The 23,239-nt window shown below is 35.2% G+C and overlaps 1 protein-coding gene across 1 annotated transcript; it reads left to right on the forward strand.

The window, feature by feature from the left end:
* Positions 1-1,073: 1,073 nt before the first annotated feature.
* Positions 1,074-15,927, forward strand: LOC132169545 (probable LRR receptor-like serine/threonine-protein kinase At3g47570). The gene is made up of 4 exons (XM_059580567.1): positions 1,074-1,251; positions 1,961-2,032; positions 13,224-15,227; positions 15,409-15,927. The coding sequence occupies exons 1-4, from the start codon at positions 1,074-1,076 to the stop codon at positions 15,759-15,761; spliced, it is 2,607 nt and encodes an 868-aa protein (XP_059436550.1). The 3' UTR covers positions 15,762-15,927.
* The last annotated feature ends 7,312 nt before the right edge of the window (positions 15,928-23,239 follow it).

The following is a 23,239-nucleotide window of genomic DNA, read 5'->3' on the forward strand; positions in this document are numbered from 1 at the left end:
AAATCAATTTCTTCCTACTCTTTTTTTAGAAGAAGATTTAGGTATGTAATCAAACAGTTTATGTCACCAAATATGAAATGAGTGAATGAATGGTTTTCTAGTTACATACATTGACAATGATATATTCAAGACTATCAGCAATGAAAAAAAAATCATGCAATGATTCAAAATATGAACACACATCCAAGACAACTGAATAAATTAACGTCAAACATGAATTGTAAGTTAAATTTATATGTTTTAAATAATAATTAAATTTTGTTGAATTATTTATTTATTTTGTTAATTATATTCGTTAATATTCTTTAATTAATTTTTAATTAATTTTTGTTTAACTTTATTTTTTTTATTTAAAAAAAAAAAAAAAAAATCTTGCCCCCCTTTATTTAAAATCCTGGCTCCGCCGTGCGTATGTAATTCAACATACTCTGTTTTCACTATATAATGTAACTGATGTTCATTCTTTCATTCTAATGAGAATAAGTTGATTTTCTCCCAACCCCATCTTGTTTACATTAGATTTGATATTGTCAAAAAAAATAAAATAAAATAAAATAAAATTGGTCACACTAATCATATTATATTTGATTAATTTAATGCAAACAATGACTCGACAACTTATTTCTTCATCTCAATGCGATTTATTTATATGTTTCACTAAATAAAAAGAAAAAACAAAAACGAAAATATAATTAACTCTCTCTTTGGTTTGTTGTCAAAAGCTGAAAGTATCAATCACAATGCTTTGCTGTTAATTTCAGTTAGAGAATATTGCATTCAATAAGACATTCAAGAAATTTTTTGTTAGACGCGAAAGCATTTAGCTTGAACAAATACTCCAAAAACATGTTTCTCTATTCGTTTGAGTGGATTCATATATCAAGGCTATATGTGTACTTCAGGATTTAGATCTTTGAGAAAAGAAAGAAAAAAAGAAATAGAGAATGAAAAGACATATTGGGCTCATTGACTAATAATTGTTCGGCTTGGGCCCGTGCGTTCTTAATTTTGGAAGACATATTTCAGGAATTGGAAATTATATCATGCTCATAAAGTTATACATTTACCACAATATGTCTATTTTTCTAAATGGTAATTGTTTTACAGGGAATATTCCATCCACTTTGTTCAAGTGTAAACAATTGCAAAGATTACTGTTATCGCGTAATAAATTCACAGGAAGAGTACATCCAGGAATTAGGAACTTAACCAAGCTCACATGGTTATACCTGGATAACAACAACTTTGGAGGTATGTTTAGTCTCGCTTTAGTTCATCTCAAAACTATTTATTTATATATCTTTCAATAAAGAAAAAGATTTTTTTTTAAAAAAAAAACACACACACACAAAAATATAATTAACTCTCTCCATGGGTTGTTGTAAAAAACAAAAATAATTAATCAAAAAGCATTGCCGGTAGTTTTAGTCATAGAAAATTGCACTCAATAAGACATCTGAGAAATTTTTTCATCTGATGTGAAACCCTAGGGCTCATTGACTAGTAAGCAATGGTCATTGCTTCCTTAGTCCACACCCACTTAAGCAATTAAGGCATTGTATATTGCCTTCTTAAAGCATGTTTTATACAATAAGAAATGTGCCCACCATTATTTTGCCATGCATTTTGCAGGACTCATTTTGCATTTTGCCATGCATTTCTCCTCTTCTTTGCAAATTTTAATTTAAGACTTACAAAATACAACTTCCATGGCTCATGCTAATAGAAGATGAACAATATTTTTCGCATAGCTTAACTAATAAAATGCTCACTCAACCGACAAGGTGGTCAATAGGCTTGTGAGTGAAATTAGTGGGCCGATCGGCTTAAGTATTAATTACATCTTAATTTGAAGTTTTGGTTGATTTATTAGATATCTTTCCACGTGTATGTACAACTCATTTAAAGTACATTAATTTTTCTTTTGAATAATAATGCATGATTGTTCATATTGTGCTAGGAGCAATACCAAGTGAAGTTGGAAACTTAACTATGCTCACAGATTTATACCTTAGCGACAACAACTTTGGAGGTATGCTTAGCCATGATTTAGCTTATTGATTATAGATTATATGGATGCTATCATTTATTAAGGATATGTGCCTTCACTATACAGCAAGAGGGTGGCATCTTGTTTGCAATTCCCTTAAAAATAACTGGCCACCCCTGCATCTGCAACCCCACTACACAAAACAATAGGGGGTGTTTATGCACAACACAACAACAAGAGGGTGGCATCTCAGCCCCTATGTACTATACAACAAGTGGTGATTGAGCAACCACCCCCTACATCCTACAAGCGGCCACCCTTTATTGATAAGAGGGTGGCTGCCCTACACAAGAAAATCGAAGGAATGGCTACGCGGCCACTGCTTGCATCCACAACAAAGGGGTGGCCGTGCAGCCACCCCCAAGACAACAAAGGGGTTGTGCATTAGGAAGTAATCCCAACAAGGTGTGGCACTACCTTGTATTAGCAAATAATCTCGTTCGTCGACCAGCTAGTCCTTCCCCTACTAGTACACCCATCGTGAGATTGAAAGAGAAAAAATGGTCGAGAGAAGAGAAACCAAATATTAAATTTTATTTTTTCTTTTGCTTTTAAGGAAGTGCAAATTGTGCATTTCAATTCACAATAAAAATGACCACCAAGGTGGTAGTTGAGTTGGTAAAGCAGCAGGGGATAAGGTTCAATTCCCCCCACCTTTTTTCCTAGTGGTCAAGGGTTCGAACCCGGTTGCGGTAGTAGTCCGCAAACTAGATGATACTAAGAAGGGATTTTACCAACTTGCACTTTGGTAGGGCTGTGGTGACAGACTCACCTTCTCAGGCAGTAGCTATGGCTCAAACCGAACATTCCACAGCGGGTGGGAACCCCAATGGTCACGCCCAAGGAGGAAAATTACACTGGTTGCCCCTTCCCGCCCTTTTGCTTAAGAAAAAAAAAAATCAAAGTAAATTTGTCACTAGAAAATGCTCTATTGTCACATTCGACGGATTCCGTCAATTAAACCTTGACAACAACTTTGTATGTATGCTTAGTCATGATTTAGTTGATTGATTATAAAGATGCTATCATTTATTGAGGATATGTGCTTTTTTATTTTCTTGGAAATGGGTACCTTTCAATTTAAAGTACAAAATAATTTATCCTCAACATCCAAGGAAATAAAAGCTTTAGGAAAATTATGGAGGATGGTAATCTAGGTTAAGAACAAAGGGGAAAAAATGTATATAAATTTGCTCCATTTTTATTTCCACACATATTTTCTCATTCTAACAGGAAAATAGTTTTGAGTATTTTATGTTTTGAGTTGTTTGATAATATTTAATTTTGGGGTTAATTACATTTTTTCCCCTTAAACTACCATCTCATTCGCACTTATACCTCTGTAACTTGGACCCTTAAATTACCTCTTTATTACGATTAGGTCTCTGAATCAAATCTAAGCGTTAAATATTGATAGAAATGCATCACATGCTTGGCATGATACACTCGCTGATTGATTTTTCCAAAAATGCCACTGTTTGATTATGTTAAAATTAAAGACAAAATTACCCAGCAAAATGGTTTGTTGTAAAATAATGTTGATTCCTCAAAATACCCCATTTTTAAAGTTAGTAGTTTACAAAAATGTCCAACTCCAAAAATAAAAAAAATAAATAAAAAAAACACTATTTTGAACCCACGACACGACTAGGGGTGGCCAGTTGGCCACACGACTGGCCACCCCCCTGCATCTGCAACCCCCTACGCAAAACAAGAGGGGGTGGTTATGCACAACACAACAAGAAGGTGGCATTTCAGCCCCTATGCACTATACAAGAAGCGGTAGCTAAGCAACCACCCCCTGCATCCTAAACAAGGGGTGGCCCTACATCCACAACAAGCAGCCACCCATTATTGATAAGAGGGTGGCTGCCCTGCACAAGAAAATCAAGGGAGTTGCTAAGCGGCCATTGCTTGCAAGCCTTGCATCCATAATAGAGGGATGGCCGCGTCCACAACAAGCAGCCACCCATTACTGATAAGTGGCTGCCCTGCACAAGAAAATCAAGGGGGTTGCTAAGCGGCCATTGCTTGCAAGCCTTGCATCCATAATAGAGGGAAGGCCACGTAGCCACCCCCTAAAACAAAGGTGTTGTCACGCGGCAACCCACTACATAATTTGGGTTGGCACTCCCTTACATCAACAGGTAATTTTGTTCATCGACTGACTAGTCCCTCCACTAGTGACACCCATCAAGAAATTGAAAGATATAAAATGATAGAGAGAAGAGAAACCAAATATTAAATCTTTCATTTTTTTTTTTTTTTACTTTTTTTCTTTTTTAAGAATTGCAAACTATGCATTTCAATTCACGGCAAATTTGTCATTAAAAAATGTTTCCGTCAATTTTAACACTTAAATATGACTTTCGGAGCTACTTGTAACAAAGTGGTATTTTAGGGGAGCGAGTTGCAAGTGAGTCGTAATTTAAAGGTGTAAATGCAAATGAGATGGTACTTTACGGTGGAAATGCAATTAGCCCTTTGTTTTGAAAAGATAAAAGAAAAGATTGAAGAAGAGATTTTTAACAATAAAGTAATTTTTCTCTAAGAGCACATAGATCCGATAACTAGTATTTATTTTAATATGCAACACAAAAATTTAAAGATATTAATTTCTGAAATTTGATTGATAAACACTTTTGGTCGCCATGAAAAAGTAGGAATGTTCAGTTCAAAGATTGTGAGCATAATTAAATAGTTTACTCTTAAAAATTAGGAAAAACTTTACTTACACCCCCTAAAATGTCACGCCTTTTAAAAAGACCCTCTAAAATTCAAAAGCTCTCACTTTAGTATATCAATCTTTTGATTTTTTTTTCAATTACCTCATTCCGTTAAGATTTTCTTGAAATCCTGATGGATGGGTGTGAAATTCCCAAAATGCTCTCATTTAAAAAAATAATAATAATAAAATTCTAACAATTGCAGCGGGTCATTGGGTCCCCATCGTGGGTCACCAGGGTGACCGGGCTCTGGTTGTGTGGGTCACCAAGGTGACCCGCTGAGGGCCACATTTGACTCATGATGGGTCACTTTTTTTATGTCAAAAAATAATAATAATATTTTATTTGTAGTTTTAGAGGTATAAAGGTCGTTTTACATCTTTTGCTGTTTGATTTAACCACAATCTCTAACGGAGGGGAGTAATTGAAAAAAATCAATTCTCAACAATTAGATACCCTTCTAGAAATATATATTCTGTTTGATGCGAAATATTTTGCTTTCAAGGATCAATATTGTAGCATGTAGGACATGATGTTTGCTATTGGTATATGTGCATTGAGGCTTTAAGAGATTTCCATATATGTGATTAAGGAATCATTCTGTAGAGAAAAAAAGAAAAAAGTCATATTAGGGTTCATTGGCTAATAATTATTAGGACGCCACATTATAAAGAGAATTCCATATATGCCATTGCTTGCTCAATCCACTGTCCGTAGCCACTTATTCAAATTAAGCCCATTAACTATTTGCCTTTTTGAAGCTGCTTACAATAACAAATGTTGTTGGGAACGCGTATACAAATCGAGAATTTGTGCAGCAGAAAAGAATTGTATTCCCATGCCCAAGAATTCTTTATCAAGAACATACGGAGAACAGATGGTAATTTAACAATAGCAAGAACAAGAATGACTTACATCGAAGATCAATGGCCAATTCTATGACTTTTTGACAAAATAACTTTTCTTTTCTTTTTCAAGAACGCGAAAGATCATAGCCTCTAGATCTTCTCACCAATGACCAAGTATAACCAAGAGAATGTCGGCACTTGCTTTGCTTCTCAAAACTTAAACTTTTTGTTTTTCGTGCATTAACATAAAGAACTAATATAGTTTTCAGAGAATTTTTGAAAACTGTGATCAATAACACTTGATTGAATATTTTCAGAGCTCGAAGCTCCTCTCTATTTATAGGCACAATTGGGGAGAGAAATTTCAGATCTAAGCAATGTGGGATAGGAATCAAAACAAGCGTTCTAGTCCTTCTAGAATATCATGGATGGCTAGGATTTAAACCCTAGCCTCCTCTATGCTTGCCGCATGGTCCAGGGAAAAAACTCCCTCGGCCAAGTTGGCACTTGTCTTGGGAGTTGGGCCTGGGATTTTGATCCCAGACCCTTCTCACTATACCCATTGCACAAGCCCAGAAATAATCTCCTACCTTTTGCTTTTATGCTTCATTTAAAGTTCATGGGTTTTATCCCAAGTCCAATTTTAAATCATTTCTCTAGCTCATGTTTTAATTAAATAAAACATATAGCCTAAACATAAATAAGAGAGCCTATTATATGGTTAACATATATATCAGCTTGGTGAGGGACCTAAAGGAAAAAATAGGTTAAATATTTCCGTAATCATGTCTCCCGACATTTGTTACACTATAATATTTTAATCCCAATTAATTCCAATAAATAATTGTGACGGCACTCCAATAAATATTTTTGCTTAAAAAAATTAATTCCTTTGACTTAATAATAACTTGTGATTCCTCCATGAAATATTAGGTAGCTGAATTAAGGCTAAGGATACTACCACTTAATTCACTACCTCTTTTCTTTAAGTTACAGATTTTATAATATTCTCATAATGTGATAAATCATATATATATTTTGGTACGCCAACCAAAATGCTCTGACCAGAGACTTGAGAACAATATCCATAAAATCTATCTCAAAGGGAAATTTCTTATTTCTTTGTCTACCTAACAAAAGTTTTGGATTTCTTTACGAAGTCTGTGTTCCCACAATGTTCATATGTGATTACCCAACGATAGGTCTTTCCCTTTGTTACATCAAAGTAATTAACATTTTCACATTTGGGTCCATGAATTTCTCAGAATTTAGAACTAAAGTCCAAATAAGGTTTTTGAGGAGTTTATTGTCTTTTCCCAATATATAATATTTTTCTTGAAAAGACCACTCGTTGGTCCGTTCAATACTATAGGAACTCAGCACACTACACATCAACCCCGAAGACACCACTTTGATTAATCAAGGTAGATCACAAGGATTTAATGTGTAACAGTCTTATCAAAATGGAATGCCTTCATTTACTGACTGTGAACTTTAAACCTTTAAGGATACAATGATTTATGGACTAAGACCTTGTGTGATAACAGTGTTACTCGCACCCTTATCCATATTCAATGTTATCTAGGACCTTTTTTAATGCACGATGAACAATTAGGTAATATTCATGTAAAAGATAGAATATGTCATAGCTCAACGATGATAGAATGAATAAACAGTGTATTCATTTATAAATATGAAATGTCTACATGGATTAAAAATTTACAGGGATTATGGGAACAATCCCATCAAATGTCACCGTCAATATATATATATATATATTCTTCTAATTGAATGAAGAAAATGACTACAAGATAGGACCCTTCCCATTTATGATCTGAATGGAAGAGAGAATAAGAGATCATGTGAGAATGCTTCCAAAAACATGATGAGAAGCGGCCCATTTAGCTAAAGCACATGCACGAAAATTGACACAATGAGACACTTAAACAGCATTCCAGCTTTGGAAGAAAGATAAAACTAAACTAATATCATAAATACAATTTGCAAAAATCCAAGAGGAAAAAAAAGGAGGATTGTTGATACCCCGCACCACTAGTAATGCATCACCGTCCAACATTAGGTAACCACAACCAAAGAAAGCTGACAAATGAATTGCCAAAAGAGCTGCTAAGGCTTCCCCTTGCAACACGTTAGTAAAGAAGAACTTCGTAGTAGCAATTGCAATAATGTTCCCATGATCATCACTAGTCACCGCCGCAGCCACCGCATAAGAATCTTTAACCACCGCATCAAAGTTGGCTTTGACACAACCAGCTACTAGGGAAGGGAGGAAGAGCACTATCTCTCCAAGCAGTAAAATGATGGTTCCTGGTTCTAGTGACCTGGAAAAAAGCTTGGGTTGGAGAGGGCACTAGCCCATCAAGTATCAAAAGATTCCTAGCCCTCCAAATTCCAACAAAAGGGAAGCAAAAACCTGAAATTTCCTCACCTTAGATTTAGCAATACCCAAAGCAGCCAACGGAGAAATGAGAGCTGAAATCCAATAAGTAATCGGCCTAGAGGAAAACCCCACAATTATATTGTGCCAAGGAGAGCTTCTCCATAAAATTTTGGCCAAGTCACAATCCAAGAAAATATGGGATAAAGTTTCCAATGGCCCTTTACAAAAGGGCAAACCCATACATTAGGATCATGAGAGACAACAAAATGGCCAATCTTGGCTCTCGAAGGCAGAATATCCCAAGCAATCTTCCATAGAAAATGCTTCAACGTAGCTTGGATTTTGAGACCCCAAAGGGAGGACCAAGCATCAGAGGAAAAAGGAGAGAGCCTGTTGCCCACCAAGAGAGAAAGCTCATGAGCTGACTTCACTGAAAAAATACCCGTTGGAGAAGGAACCTGAAACCATTTGTCAAAAGAAGAGCAAACAGGGAGATGGATGCTAAGGATGCTTTGAACCATGTGAGGATCAAAAAGGTCTTCCAACAAATTAATGTTCCATACACGTTCACCAAGGAGAAAAAGGTCATCAACCGAGAATTCCGGAAGCTCCACCAACTTTCATTAGGAGTAGGCCTGAAGCTCCACCAATTTTCATTAGGAGTAGGCCTGAAATTGTGCATCAAAGTAATCAAGGAAAGGTCCAAATGTCAACCATTTGCCCACTAGAAATAGAGATACAAACTGTTTTTTCAACCACCCTCATGTTCTTCAAAAGCCTTTTTTAAAGCCAAGAAGAAAGAGGATTTGGAGAAGCTTTTAAGAAGGATACTTGCGATACTTGCTTCTAAGAGAATCAACCGATAGAAGCAATTGATTAGAGGTCAACTTCAAAACCCAATCTAGTAAGCAAGGAATTGTTAAGAGACTCTAATAAACGCTTAACGATTCCAAAACCCCAATTAATGCGGAATTAGCAATATTTAAATATAAGCAAACAATCGCCAAAATATAAACAATCACACACAAGGATTTTTGTGACGAAGACGAAACTTTTTAGAAAACAATCTAAAAGTAAAACCTTTTTGGGGCAATCAAACCCAAGAAATCACTATTAAAAGATTATCCAGAGATTACAGACACTAGGAACATTTGACTCTGTAAGATCAACAAGCCTCCAACTCGTTTCCTAACTCACAATCTTTTTCAACGTGATTCTCCTTTACCGGATCCTTTCGATAGACTTCTTAATGAAGCGCACAATGAAACTAACAAAATCCTCTAAGAGGAATAATTAGGCTTACAAATATTTTCTTTCTAAGCACAGCCTCTCACGAAACCTTGGGTGGAATTTCGTACATCTCCAAGTCTATAAGGATGTATATATATGAGTACATCAAACCCTACACCTGGGCCCACTAAAAACACGTTTTTGGGCATAATACGTACGGAGTGTCCAGACAGGTTAATGGGCTGTCTGGACAAGGCCTTGAGGAGTAGAAACTGAGTTTCTAGAGCTCCTGTCCGGATAGGGGGAAGGCATCTCCGGACAGGGCCTGCAAAGAGAGAAAACAACATTTTGGAACTTCTGTCGGGCCTTGATCAACAGCTCCGATCGATGAGCATTTGTGGTCCGATTGAGCTGAAACTTTGCAGGCAAGTTCATGACATGTGAATCCTCATTATGAACGGTGGATATTAGATTCAAAGCATTCTATATCAGTGTTTAAGCCTATGACCAGTAGCCTCTTGGTTTTAGAACCGAATTAAGCCAACGAAAATACTAACAAAGTCCCCCTTGGACAATTCGGTGACAAAACTGATATGCCGAGACATCCCATCATCTCCCCCCATATTTACTCCCCGTTTTTGTCACAGAATGACAAAAAGTCTTCATATTTCCTGAAACACTCGCCAAATACATCAAGGCATATGTGGAACAGGAATAACATAAACAAAACACATGATCATATATATATATATAAAAAAAAAAAAGGACGAAAAATGCAAGATCATGAAGAAAGATCAGCAGAACTACCCCTCAATGTATGACTCAATATCAACAAAGAAAAAATGTTTCAAACTGAAGTATTCATAAGAAGAGTATATCCAATAAATGATCAAAAATTACAGATTATGAGAAACTCTTGTTGAATGTGCCCAAAAAAAAAAAAAAAAAAAAAAACCAAAGCATGCAAGAGTATCAAAAGATGAATAAACAAAATCATTGTTGCAACTCATGTCATGCCATTATGTACCATCACTACTTATGCTATATGTGTTGTGTGTGATAAGCCACAAACAAGAGCCAAGCAATGGACAAACAAATATTGACAAAGAAGGCACATTAAAACTTCCAAACCATATGAAAGAAATTCATAGCTTGTTAGGTTAGAAGTCAAACATTACTATGGCCTAGTTACCTTCATCCAATACTCTCCCCCTTAGTCTTATCACAAGGCTCAAAGCTACATCCGGATTTTTAATTTTGGATGAGCCAAGCACAAAAAAATGACACAGTGAAAATTTCATTTTTGGAATATTTCCTAGTTACCCTCATCCAATACTCTCCCCCTTAGTCTTATCACAAGGCTCAAAGCTACATCCAGATTTTTAATTTTGGATGAGCCAAGCACAAAAAAATGACACAGTGAAAATTTCATTTTTGGAATATTTTGGCATTTTGCACATTTCACTTTAGATTTTCTCTTTGAGAACGTGTCTTTCATAAAAGTTAAATACAAGACATAAGGGTTTGAGCTAGAATTTATAGGTTCTAGGTTCAACCAGCATTTGGTCAGTTTTAACCCACAAAAAAAATCCATCCTATGCATATAGTTTGTTCAACACAACAAATTTGTCATGGATTGACATTCCTTCTTGAAGCGTAAGTGCATAGAGATAGCATAAATGAAATGTACCAAAATAAAATCATACTTGAATGGATCAAAGACGGTTCATTATAAAGATAATCAACTCAAGCATGCTAAGTGTATTCCATACGCACATAAATTAAAATGATTTCCAATTAAGCAATTAAAGAGCATTTAAAGCATATATCCATCTTAACATTTCAAACATCTTTGCAACACCAATTTATTTCTCAAAAATTTATTAACACAAATAAAACACAAAGAAGGGTAGCAAAGAAAAACATGTTTGAACTAAGATTACAATAGGCAAAACATAAATGTCCTTTAGCATTAAACTTTCATAACCTCTTATAGGTCCAACTACAAAATAATGATTTGATTTAATAACTACTTCTAGGTCATCACAAGACATTACACATTCATGAACATTTGATTAGCATGTAAACAAAAATCTTGGTGGTCCGCATATAACATCTCATCTATAAGCCTTGCAAAGATCATGGCATATGAATTTCTCAAAAAGTTCTTTATGAATATGCCTCAAAATAAGAATCTCAAAACACCCATGTATACACTCTTCACACAAAAAGTGTAATAAAAAAAATACAATGCATAAACAAGAAAGCAAAACCAAAAAAATTGCAAAGCAAAAAAAAACAACATGCTCTAGGATTTTCAAAAATAAGCAAAACATTTTTAAGTTTGGTGTTAAAAATGTTATATGTTGTTAAAAACCCGAAAATATTGATCACAAAGCATTGTTGGCAATTTTAGTTAGCAGAAATTGCATTTAGTAAGTCATTCAAGAAATTTTTTGTTAGACGGGAAACCATTTAGCTTGAATAAATACTTCATAAACATGTTGCTTTATTTGTGTATGTGGATTCATATCTGAAGGCTACATATACTTATGAATTTACATGCATAAAAAAGGGAGAAGGAAAAGACATATTAGGTAAATTAATTTCGAATGAAGAAATATTTTAATTAAACAAAGGGAAAATTACACTTCACCCAATTTGCAATTTAAGTTTCAATGTTTAAAAATTTGCAATGTACCCCAACAAAGTATCAAAAATTTGCAATGTAACCACTCCGTTAACCAAATTTTTAGCACATGCATTTTTTGGTCTAAAATTTTCAAAATTGCCCCCATGTAATTTAAGAAATTCCAAAAATGCCCTCAATTAAATAAACCAAAATCAGAAAATAAAATAATATATTGGGGTTAGCTACGGCCACCCCCATTGGCCATGTGGGGGTGGCTCAGGTTTAGAGGTGGTCAGCAAACCCCCATGGGCCGTGGGGGTGGCTCGTGACCCCCAATCCAGCATTTGGCCCCTTGGGGTGGTCGGCCAATCCCCATGGGCCATGGGGGTGGCTCGCTACCCACAATCTGGCTGTTTGGGCCCTTTGGGGGTGGTTTCGGCCATCCCCATTTGGCCCCTTAAGGGTGGTCGGCCACTCCCCATGGGTTATGGGTGTGGCTCACCACCCCTATTCTGGCCGTTTTGAGGTGGCCAAGCCACCCCCTTTGGCCATTTAGTAGTGGGCAAAAGCACCCCCAATCCGGCCAGATGGGGTGGCTGAACACCCCCAAATGGGCAAAGGGGGTGGCTATGGCCAACCCCCAATTTTTTTTTATTTTTTTATTTTTTTATTTTTTATTTTTTATTTTTTATTTTTTATTTTGTTTTTGTCTTTGTTTTTTGGTTTTTGTTTTTGTTTTTTTTTTAAAAAAAAAATTTAAAAGGGCAACTAGGTATTTTCGATTATTTTCGTAAGAGAAAACGAAAATTATTAATGGATAGGCCACATTGCAAATTTTTTATATTTTATTGGAATATATTACAAATTTTTAAATATTGAAGGTCAAATTACAAATCGAGTGAAACTTTAGGGTAAGGTATACTTTTTTTTCCTTGAACAATCAAAATGCATTTTGCGTGATGCAAGAAGACTTGCAAAAGTTATATTGTCTTTGCCAACGAGAGCAAAATTTGACAATTGAACACACTAACCAAACTTGTATTTGATTAGTTTAAGACAAAGAGTGACCTTAAAAAACTTGTGTTTTGACCTATTTTATTATTATTTTTTTTCTTTTGTCTTTTTTTCCTATTCTCTTGCTCTTTGCGGTTTTAAATGTAAGACTTAACAAAATATCACATCCATGGAGCTCAACTAATAAAATAGTTATCATCTGGCATTTGAAACAAGGATAGAGGTGGAGTGGCTTATTTGACACCAATTCATTTGTATTTACGATTCATTTAAAGCATATTATTTTTTCTTTCAAATAATAATGCATGGTTGTGGATGGCAGGTGCAGTATCAAGTGAATTTGGCAATCTACAAAACCTTGAGACCTTTGATATCAGTGATAATAAATTTACTGGTCCAATTCCATTTGAGATCTTTAATATCTCAACCATGCGAGTAATTGGTATGACTTCGAATAACCTCTCAGGCTATCTTCCATCAAATGTAGGCCTCTTCCTTCCAAATCTTCAAGCTCTTTATCTTGGATTAAACAAACTCGGAGGAACAATACCTGGCTCTATCTCAAATGCTTCACAAATCATTGATCTAGAACTGGCCTTCAACTCATTCTCGGGTTTAATTCCTAAAGAACTTGGTAATTTAAGGCTCCTCCAACGTCTCAGCCTAGGAATAAATAATTTGACCATTGAATCCTCTACTCCAGAGTTCAACTTTTTCTCTTCTTTGTCAAATTTAAGATATCTAAGCAGCTTAGGATTGTCAGATAATCCACTGAATGACATCCTTCCTAGTTCCATTGGAAATCTTTCTACTTCTCTTCGAAAACTTTACATTGCGAATTGCAATATTAAGGGCAACATTCCTAGAGACATAGGCAATTTAAACAACTTGATCACTTTTGCCCTATCGGACAATGAATTTTCTGGACCTATTCCAACTACAGTGGGAAGATTGCACAAGCTTCAAGGTCTTGATATTTCTAATAATAGACTAGAAGGTCTCATCCCATCTGCTCTTTGTCATTTACAAAGCTTGTTTGTGTTGGGTTTAAGTGAAAATGAGCTTTCTGGACCTATTCCTACATGTGTAAATAATCTCACTTCTCTAAGAGATCTTTACTTAGATTCCAACAAATTAACTTCCGTCATTCCCTTGAGCTTGTGGAGCCTTACATATATCTTGACGGTCGAACTCTCATCAAATTCTCTAAGTGGTCCTCTCTCATTTGAGATTGGAAATTTGAAGGTCTTGAGAGTATTAGCGTTATCAAGAAATCAACTATCTGGCAATATACCAACAACAATTGCTAGCCTCAAGGATATAGCTAATCTTTCATTGGCGCACAATCGATTAGAAGGCTCAATTCCTAATTCATTTGGTGAATTGGTAAGCTTGCAATTCTTGGATCTTTCGAGTAACAATTTATCTGGAGAGATTCCCAAGTCCTTGGAAGCACTCTCATACCTTCAATATCTAAATGTCTCTTTCAATAGACTACGAGGAAAAGTTCCTGTGAGAGGACCATTTGTACACTTCTCTGCTGCATCATTTATATCAAATGATGGACTTTGTGGTGCTCCTCGACTGCAAATTCCCCCATGTAAAGAAGGTGCTTCTCGACCAAAAAATACCGCAACATCGTCTATACTAAAGTATGTATTACCAACAATTGGGTTAACAGTACTTGTAGTTGCTATTGTATTATTATGGAGAGGATGCAGAAAAAGGAATTCAAGACTTCCACTCGAGATAACGTCGTTACCACTGGTAACATGGAGAAGAATTTCCCAACAAGAACTTTTACAGGCAACAGAAGGGTTCAGTCCAAACAACTTACTTGGTAAAGGGAGCTTTGGATCAGTATTCCAAGGGACACTTTCAGATGGAATGATTGTTGCAATAAAAGTTTTTAACTTGGAAGTAGAGGAGGCATTCAAGAGTTTTGAAACAGAATGTGGGGTACTACGCAATATTCGTCATCGGAATCTTGTCAAAATCATCACCACATGTAGTAACATGGACTTCAAAGCTTTTGTATTGGAATACATGCCTAATGAGAACCTAGAGAAGTGGTTGTATTCTCAAAACCGTTGTTTAAGTATATTACAAAGGCTAAATATAATGATTGATGTCGCATCAGCACTGGAATACCTTCATTATGGTTATTCAACACCTATTGTTCATTGTGATTTGAAGCCCAACAATATCTTGTTAGATGAAGATATGGTCGCACATGTTGCTGATTTTGGCATTGCCAAACTATTAGGTGATGGGGATTCTATGATGCGAACCATGACTCTTGCTACAATTGGGTATATGGCACCAGGTGATGTTTTTAACCTACAACTTGAACTTGAATATCTGTCATTCTATTCATGCATACACATATAACTATAACCTTTTGGTAGAATATTGACTTTAGTACTTTATATCCTTGAATTTTTTTTCATTGACTATTGTGCAATATAAAATTATATTCTCATGATTAATTGCTATGTTGCAAATAGAGTATGGGTCACAAGGAATTGTTTCTACAAGAGGCGATGTGTATAGTTATGGTATTTTGTTGATGGAAACTTTCACAAGAACGAAACCTACTGATAACATGTTTGCTGGAGAAATGAGTTTGAAGCATTGGGTAGAAGAATCATCATGCCTTTCTATAAGTACTGTGGTCGATGCCAATTTGTTAAGAACCGGAAGAGATAATGCTTCTATAGAAGATTGCATATCATCCATAATGGGGTTGGCGTTGCATTGTTGTGCAGAGTTACCTGAACATAGGGTTAATGCAAAAGATATTTTAATCACACTCAAGAAGATCAAATCGAAATTTGTAAAAGATACAGAAGGAAGCTAGTTATATGAGAACATCTGGTTTGTTTCTAGCTCTTGTAATGTTTCTTCTTTTGAAATAATATAGCAGTCTCGAGACTCCTCTAAAGAGATTTGTTTATAGCCATTGCTTTGTTATAGTAGATAATAATAGTAACATTTGTAAGTGTTATAGTCCATGACTTTAATTAGCCACCAATGAGTATTCTAAGTTAGTCTCAAAGTGTTGAAGGCAACAAAATGATTAGCTTCGCTCTCAGGGAGATAAATGAGAACAACTGTGGGATTGTATTAACAGATATATCCTTGTATGTAGATATTGCTTGTGGAAGTTCTGGAAGAATAATTAATAATTCAAAGATGTACATTATAATATTTTAAAATCATCATTTTCTATTAGAATAGAGACGAAGTTTCTACTAAACCTGTGGTAGTCAGCATTCATTCATTTGAGCAAATGGGAATTGAAAGGACTAATTAAGTTTTACCTGGCCACTCCGATCCCCTGATTATCTAGAAAAAGAATTAAGCTTCTATAACTTTTAATTGCTTAAAATTGTTGTTTTATGTATGACAAAGTAGAATTGATTTCTTGAAATATTTGTTACATGTTAATTCAAAATTATAATTAAATTATTTACTTGATTGAAAATGTGCATTAAATCATAAGAATTTGTGTTTTAGACTAGTGTTTTTGGTACTTTATGAGGACTTGTGACAAACAACAGTAAACGTTATGGCCACCGTTGGGAATAGAATAGAAAGTTGCAATTAGAAGAGCATATTTCATAGAACAGAAAAATATTTCTACAACTTATATATATATAGTGTGTTTCTGTTGATTTTGGATTTATAATGTATAGCTTAGGCTCCTTTTTTTCGATGTAAAACGTTTTCCACCGAAAATATTTTCTTGAAAAATGATTTTTTTGGAAAAATATTTTTCGGTGTTTGGCGCATATGGAAAATCACAATTTTTTTTTAATATTTTTTTATATATTCAATCACTTTAAATTACAAAAATATCCTAACTGGACCTGGCGAGTCTCGACTGGGTCCAAGCAGGGTCTCAACCATTGAGGGGCCAAGTTAAGGTTAACCTATATAATATTATACAAATACCTTCATACAATTTGAACCCGACAAATACAAAATAATGGCCACTGATACTTAAACCTAGTGGAACCAATTCATGTACTTTCCACAGCTCCTACTGCCAATCAAAATTAAGGACGTGATACCGACCACCTTATAGGACCACGTGCAACCTTGGACAAGATTTTGTTTCTGTACAGCTTTAGCCTTTAGCCTCTACGGGGGGTGTGTGGGGGGCCTGGTGAGAATCAAATCTAAGCCGCATGAAGAGATACCTTTGCCGTAACTATGAACTGCTAAAATTTAATTATGGGAAGACATAAATTTGAGGGCATTGGTTATAGGCTTATAGCTCACCCAAATCCACAGAAAAAAAGTGTGGTTTACTTACAACTTTGTCTTCTATATATGCCTTAGAGCCCATAAAATTCAGAAGAAGTGGGGGAAAGAAAAATTAAGGGTTCGATTCCTTCATCAGAAGCCAAGCCTTATTTGAAAATATTGTTTTGGTGAGACATGATATTAAGAGCATTGGGCCTGGCTATAGCTCACCTACTTGATCAATACACACATGGGGTGGGGGGAGCAGAATTATTCATTTTCAGATAAATGAACAACTAAGTTTAACTTTGTAGAGGTATCCGTGTTATTGCATGAATCTGAGGTTTACTCTGTAGACGTTAGAAGGCCCTGTTGTAGGGTATTTGAAAAGAAAAAAAAAAAAAAAAGAAAAAAAGTTAATTCTATCAGGATGTAGTGTAAAACCCTATTTTACAGTCTTCAATAGAAATTCGACACATCATGGACTTTTTTATTTATTCTAACCTAACGCCCACCACCGTACCCCACCTTCGAGCACCCAACACCGGAGTCTTCAAACCCAATCAAGATGATGGCTCTAGTGATTTTGTCAGTGGTTTTGTTAATGGGTATTTTGTCGAGAGAATAAAAATTATTTGGTGTAATGGTTATATTATTTTTTGGTGTTTGAAGCTTAGGTGTCTACTTCCTATTCGAGGGTGCAAAACACCCAGTTTACACTACAATCGGCAATGTCCTAACCGGGTCTTAACAGTGTCCCAGTCAGGTCCCGGTTAGGTCCCAACGGTGTTCCAGCGACGTCTTGGCTGGGTTTGTCGATTTAAGAATGAGATGCTCAAAATCAGAAAATAGTTTATAGTTTTCAAAAATGGAAACTATTTTCGAAAATTAAATAGGCTTTTTTGGTTAAACCAAAAATATTTTTGTTGACTATTATTTTCAGTCGCACAAAATACTCGAAAATACGAAAAAACATTTTCATAAATCATTTTACACCGAAACAAAGGATTTGGCAAATGATTTTGAGAAGTGTTTGGATGATTTTCTGAAGCTTGAAAATCATTTGGATGAGCAGAAGAGGATGGAATATTGTCTTCCATTGAAGACAAACAAGAAACATAGAAGAATCACAGTTGTGATTATGTATCTGATACCATTTCAAGCTTTGCAATCTATAACAGGTGAATGCAAAGAAGAAGGAAGGAAAAATGAGCACATGAACAAGATGAACTGCAGATTGAAAAACAGAGAGATTGAAAGAACTTTCTGTATATTCAACTTGATTTCTAAATGATGAAATACAATTGTTCATATACTCGACTATAAGAATAACAAACTACTAACCAACTGACAACTATCTTCAAACTAACTCCAACTCTCCAACTGTACAAGAAAACAGAACAAACTAAATAATTGAAAAAATTTAGTTTACAATTTGTACACGTGCACAGCAGACAACTCTCAACTGAGTTGTCTGATATGAAGCAATCAAAACCTTCATTTCACGCCCAGGATTCAAATCAAATCTGAACAATAAAGAAAATACCTGTCAGCGATGTGCCTGAGGAGCTCGTCTACGCCAAAGTACTCGATGTAGATATCCACCAACTGGCCGCAGCTGCGATCGACGGCTTGGCGGCACATCTTCTCGAGGTCAGAGATCGCCCAGTGGGAGTGGGGGTTGCGCAGCATAGATGGGTCCTTGAAGAGTTTGCGCCACAGAAAGCACACCATCTGTGCGCTAGTCAGGATCACGATGGCGTCTAGTCTCAGAAGAATTGACGTCGTCACGTCTCGGGGTAGCTCCAGCCAGTTGCAGAACTGGTCTGCGAGGTTAAGAGGAGTGTCCATTGCCAGATTTTCTCGAGAAGGCTGGGATTTTCAGGAAAATCAAGTCATGGGGTTTGGGGTTTTTATTGTGGAATGAATTAATTCTTGCAAATTTTCAAGAAATTTCAGTTTCTCGAATTACTAAAAATCCTGACAGTTCTCTTCCATCTAACGGTCTGATTTTCATATTTTTCAAATTTCAAAACCCGTCAAAATTCGTTCTCCTGCTCTCTGGAAACAACAAAACGGAAAATCACACTACTTGTTATTTATAGCTCCTTCTGGCTACAACAAATAGAACCCAAGAGAAGCAATGGAACAGAGAAGAAGCAGAACGGCCATTATCAAACACAGAGAAAGCTCCTTCTTGCTACTAATCAACTGAAGGAGCCCCAGCTATTCGAGAAAGGTTTAAGAACGTTGAGGGAGGAGCCCCTATGGGTCTTTCATTTGGTGTTTTTAAAAGATATCGCAAAATGTAAGGAGCTTGGCTTTGTTATTTAAAAAGCACTTAATCTGAAATACGAAGAAAAAATATCTGTAATTTTTATAAGCAAGCTAGGGGTGCTTATTTGAAAACGCGCGAATTTAAACCAAAATCACGATTTCGCATAACAAATATTTGATAAAAAGTATTTTTTAACATGTTTTACCAAACACCTTTCCGATTTTAAAAAATACCAATTTTAAAAACGCAATTTTTAAAATCGTGCTTATTGAAACCGCAATCCCAAATGGACCATAAGATAGGGGTTGTGTTCACTTGTCTGGTTCTAATTGTGTTAATGTATGTTATAAAATTATATAGGCTAATCTTTACTCGACACAATTAATAAAATGAGTAAAACTACTTAACTCTAACCTTTTAATTTTGTATTAAGTTTGTGTTGCATTCACTGGTGGTATCAAAAATTATCAACCCTAGAGTCAAGATACTAATGATTATTATGTTCACATATTCATTCCGACATGTTGAGCTTCACTGAATGAATTTGGATCATCTCCAATTCAAATGAAATGGTAAAGAGCTGATTCTTTTAGAAAAGAATAGCAAAATTATTATAAAATGTGAAATGACAATATTATCTTTTTTTTAACAATTGAATTTTTTTAAATACATTTGAACTGAAGAGAATCTGGTTCCAACCGTATGTGAACACTTTGATGAGCAATCATGTGTAGGGGTATGACATGTTTTTATGGACCAAATTGACCATAATTTAGTTGAACGTAAAGCAACATCTCATACCAGTTTCTCCCAAATTTTTACACTGTTTGTGCTCGCTACTAAAAATCATAAGGGAAAAATGTGAACAATGTACATGCATAATTGTATCAAAAATTATTTTTTTAAAAAAAGCCAATATTTAATCATTGCAGGAAAAGACAAACAAACAAAATGGACTTAGAAATCAATTTGTGCTGAGGATTAAGTGGAGAATTTGTATGAATGTTTCTAGACCCTAAAAATAAGGTTTGAATTTTTGGTTCTAGAATCATGTCTACCAAAGATAGAGGCAGAGTTCGGTATGGGTAGGAGCCAAGAGCCAAAAATTTAAGTGGGTAGGGGCCGATAGGCAAAAAAAGAAAAAATAAAAAAATAACTTATAACTTTTTTTTTTTTTTTACCTTATAATGTTTTTTTTCCTTGTGTTGGGGGGGGGGGGAGGCATGGCCTACTCCGGCCACCCTAGCACCGTCACTACTTCCCATCGTGCTCCACAAGCCCGTTTGTTGATTTCCTTCTCTTTTCTAGGCATTGCACGTTTGACCGATATTGTGGTACAAGGTTAACAATTCTAAGGATCGAATTACAATCCTCAAAAATTTTTTCCAATTAATATTGTTAAGGGAAAAGTCCCCCGCTTCCTTTCATCCTAGTGGTCACGTGTTCGAATTCGCTTGCGGTAGTAGATGCGTGAATTAGATACTACTTTGAAGGGGCTTTATTGGCTTACACCTTGGTGGGGTTATAGTGACGGGCTTGCCTTCCCATGCAGTAGCTATGGCTCAAACCAGACATTCCACAGCTGGTGGGAACCCCGATGGTAACGCCCAAGGGGGGAAATTACACTAGTCGCCCCTTCCCACCTTTTAGATTAGAAAAAAAAAAAGAAAAAAAAGGAGGTGGGTTTTCAAAGTAAAATAAAATAATCATAAGTTTATTAATTAGCCTCAAAATACAAAAATACATATAACATGCATGCATGGCGCATGCAATCATTCATGGTATATATCTACCATGAGCAAATGAAAACGCATGGAATTTTGGTTCTTTCCTCATTTTGTTTCTGTATTAAATCCCGTGTTTTGATGGGTGGCGCCGTGTTGGCACCCTTTCCGTACTATGCAAGGTAGTTCGAATTCATAACTCTCAACTGGTGGCTTCATAATACATTCATACGCTCGCGGGTCTCCATTCTTGCAGTATATGGTTGCATTTGTATCTTCAACCAAAAGCCCAAAAAGCATGATCATCCACAGGCAAACAACCATTCCTTTTGCCATTGCCATCGTACTTGAATGAAAGCAAGCGATGTTATATTGATGAGGGAAATGTTGAAATTTATAAGAGAAGTTGGCCCTAGATAAAGGCATGAACGCATGAAAAAAATTAGCCACATGATTTGATTATATATATAGGTGGTGAGGCATAAATTGAGGTTGTATTTGGCTATTTTAAGGGTTTGAATATTGTAGTGATCTCCCAGAAATTTAAGCTAGTACTTCACAATATTCGGGGTTTGAATTGCTACTTGTTTTACAATCTTTAGCCTCTTGAATGCCTATTTTAAGAAGGTGGTAAATGATCCTTAGGATCTAGTACATATTCAAGAATTTAGTTTCCCTCTTGTATAAGCAATACAAAAAAATGCAGTATTAATAACGTGTGTACGGTTCATTATTTTTTGCCACGTCACCATTTAGTAATGTGTCAGTTTGTGACACGTTACTAAATATTTTAGTAACATGTCACTCTACCCACTTCACTATTTGGTAATGTGTTAAATTTAACACGTTACCAATTGGTAACGTGTCAAACAGGCACGTTACCAATTGGTAACGCGTCAAATTTAACACGTTACCAATTGGTAATGTGTCAAACTGACACGTTACTAGCACATTACTATTATTTTTTTCTTATCTTAATTAATATGATTATATTTCATATTAATTAAGACACTCAAATATTATCCTCTTAACATTATATTAGCAATTCCATAATATACTAAAATGATTTATTTACTTTTCATAATAATATTTACTAAACAAGGTAAAATTTACACAGTATCTAAAAGTCGAAAGCCGTCCATTTGTTGCTTAAGTATAAATTATTCTTGTTACTGAAGTATAGAAAGCTTTCCATTTGTTCTTGAATAGCTTCTTAATTTGAAAAGGGCTTCCGCTTAAGTATACATAATAATATAAGTATTAATGTTAGTGTATATTATTTATTACATATTCGTACGTATATAATTATATTTAAGATTAATTATATACACTACAAAAAAATATGGGTTTAGTGACGTGGCAACTGTTCATTATTTGTTGCCACGTCACCATATGGTAACGTGTGAAAAGACGACACGTTACCATAATTATTTCTAACGTTGCATTTTTCACATGTCACCATTTGGTGACATGTGAAAAGTGCCACGTTACCATAGGATGACGTGTTAAATAGACATGTCATCTTATGGTAACTGTTATTCAAACACGTTACCTTATTGTAACGTGTCAAAAAGCCACGTTACCATATGGTAACATGTTATATTCACACGTTACCATATGGTAACGTGGCGTTTAAACACGTTACCATATGATAACCATATGGTAACGTGTCCTATAAACTCGTTGCCATTTGGCAATGTGTCAATAGGACACGTTACAAATTGGTTAAAAATTTTAAAAAATTAAAAATAAATTTTTTCAGAAATTGGATGATAAAAAAATTGTTTTAGTGACTCCTTGCATTATTTGGTAGATGATAAGTGTTTTTTTTATACAAATGGAATCTTGTAAACAATTATACAATTCTGTTGACATTCATTCTATTATTATTAATTATATTATCAAATTTAGAACGTGTGTTAATAATTCAAACTATATAATATATAAGTTGTAAAAACTTGAGCAATATATATTATAATTTAAGCTTATTGAGAGTGATGAGGACTTAAACATACATAGAAAAAGAAAATGCACGGAAGCTTAGGACTTTGTGACAGGTAGATTGCATGCAATGCTATAGTTAAT

Source organism: Corylus avellana, chromosome ca2 (assembly GCF_901000735.1).
Source record: "Corylus avellana chromosome ca2, CavTom2PMs-1.0".
In the NCBI taxonomy this organism is placed as follows: Eukaryota; Viridiplantae; Streptophyta; class Magnoliopsida; order Fagales; family Betulaceae; genus Corylus; species Corylus avellana.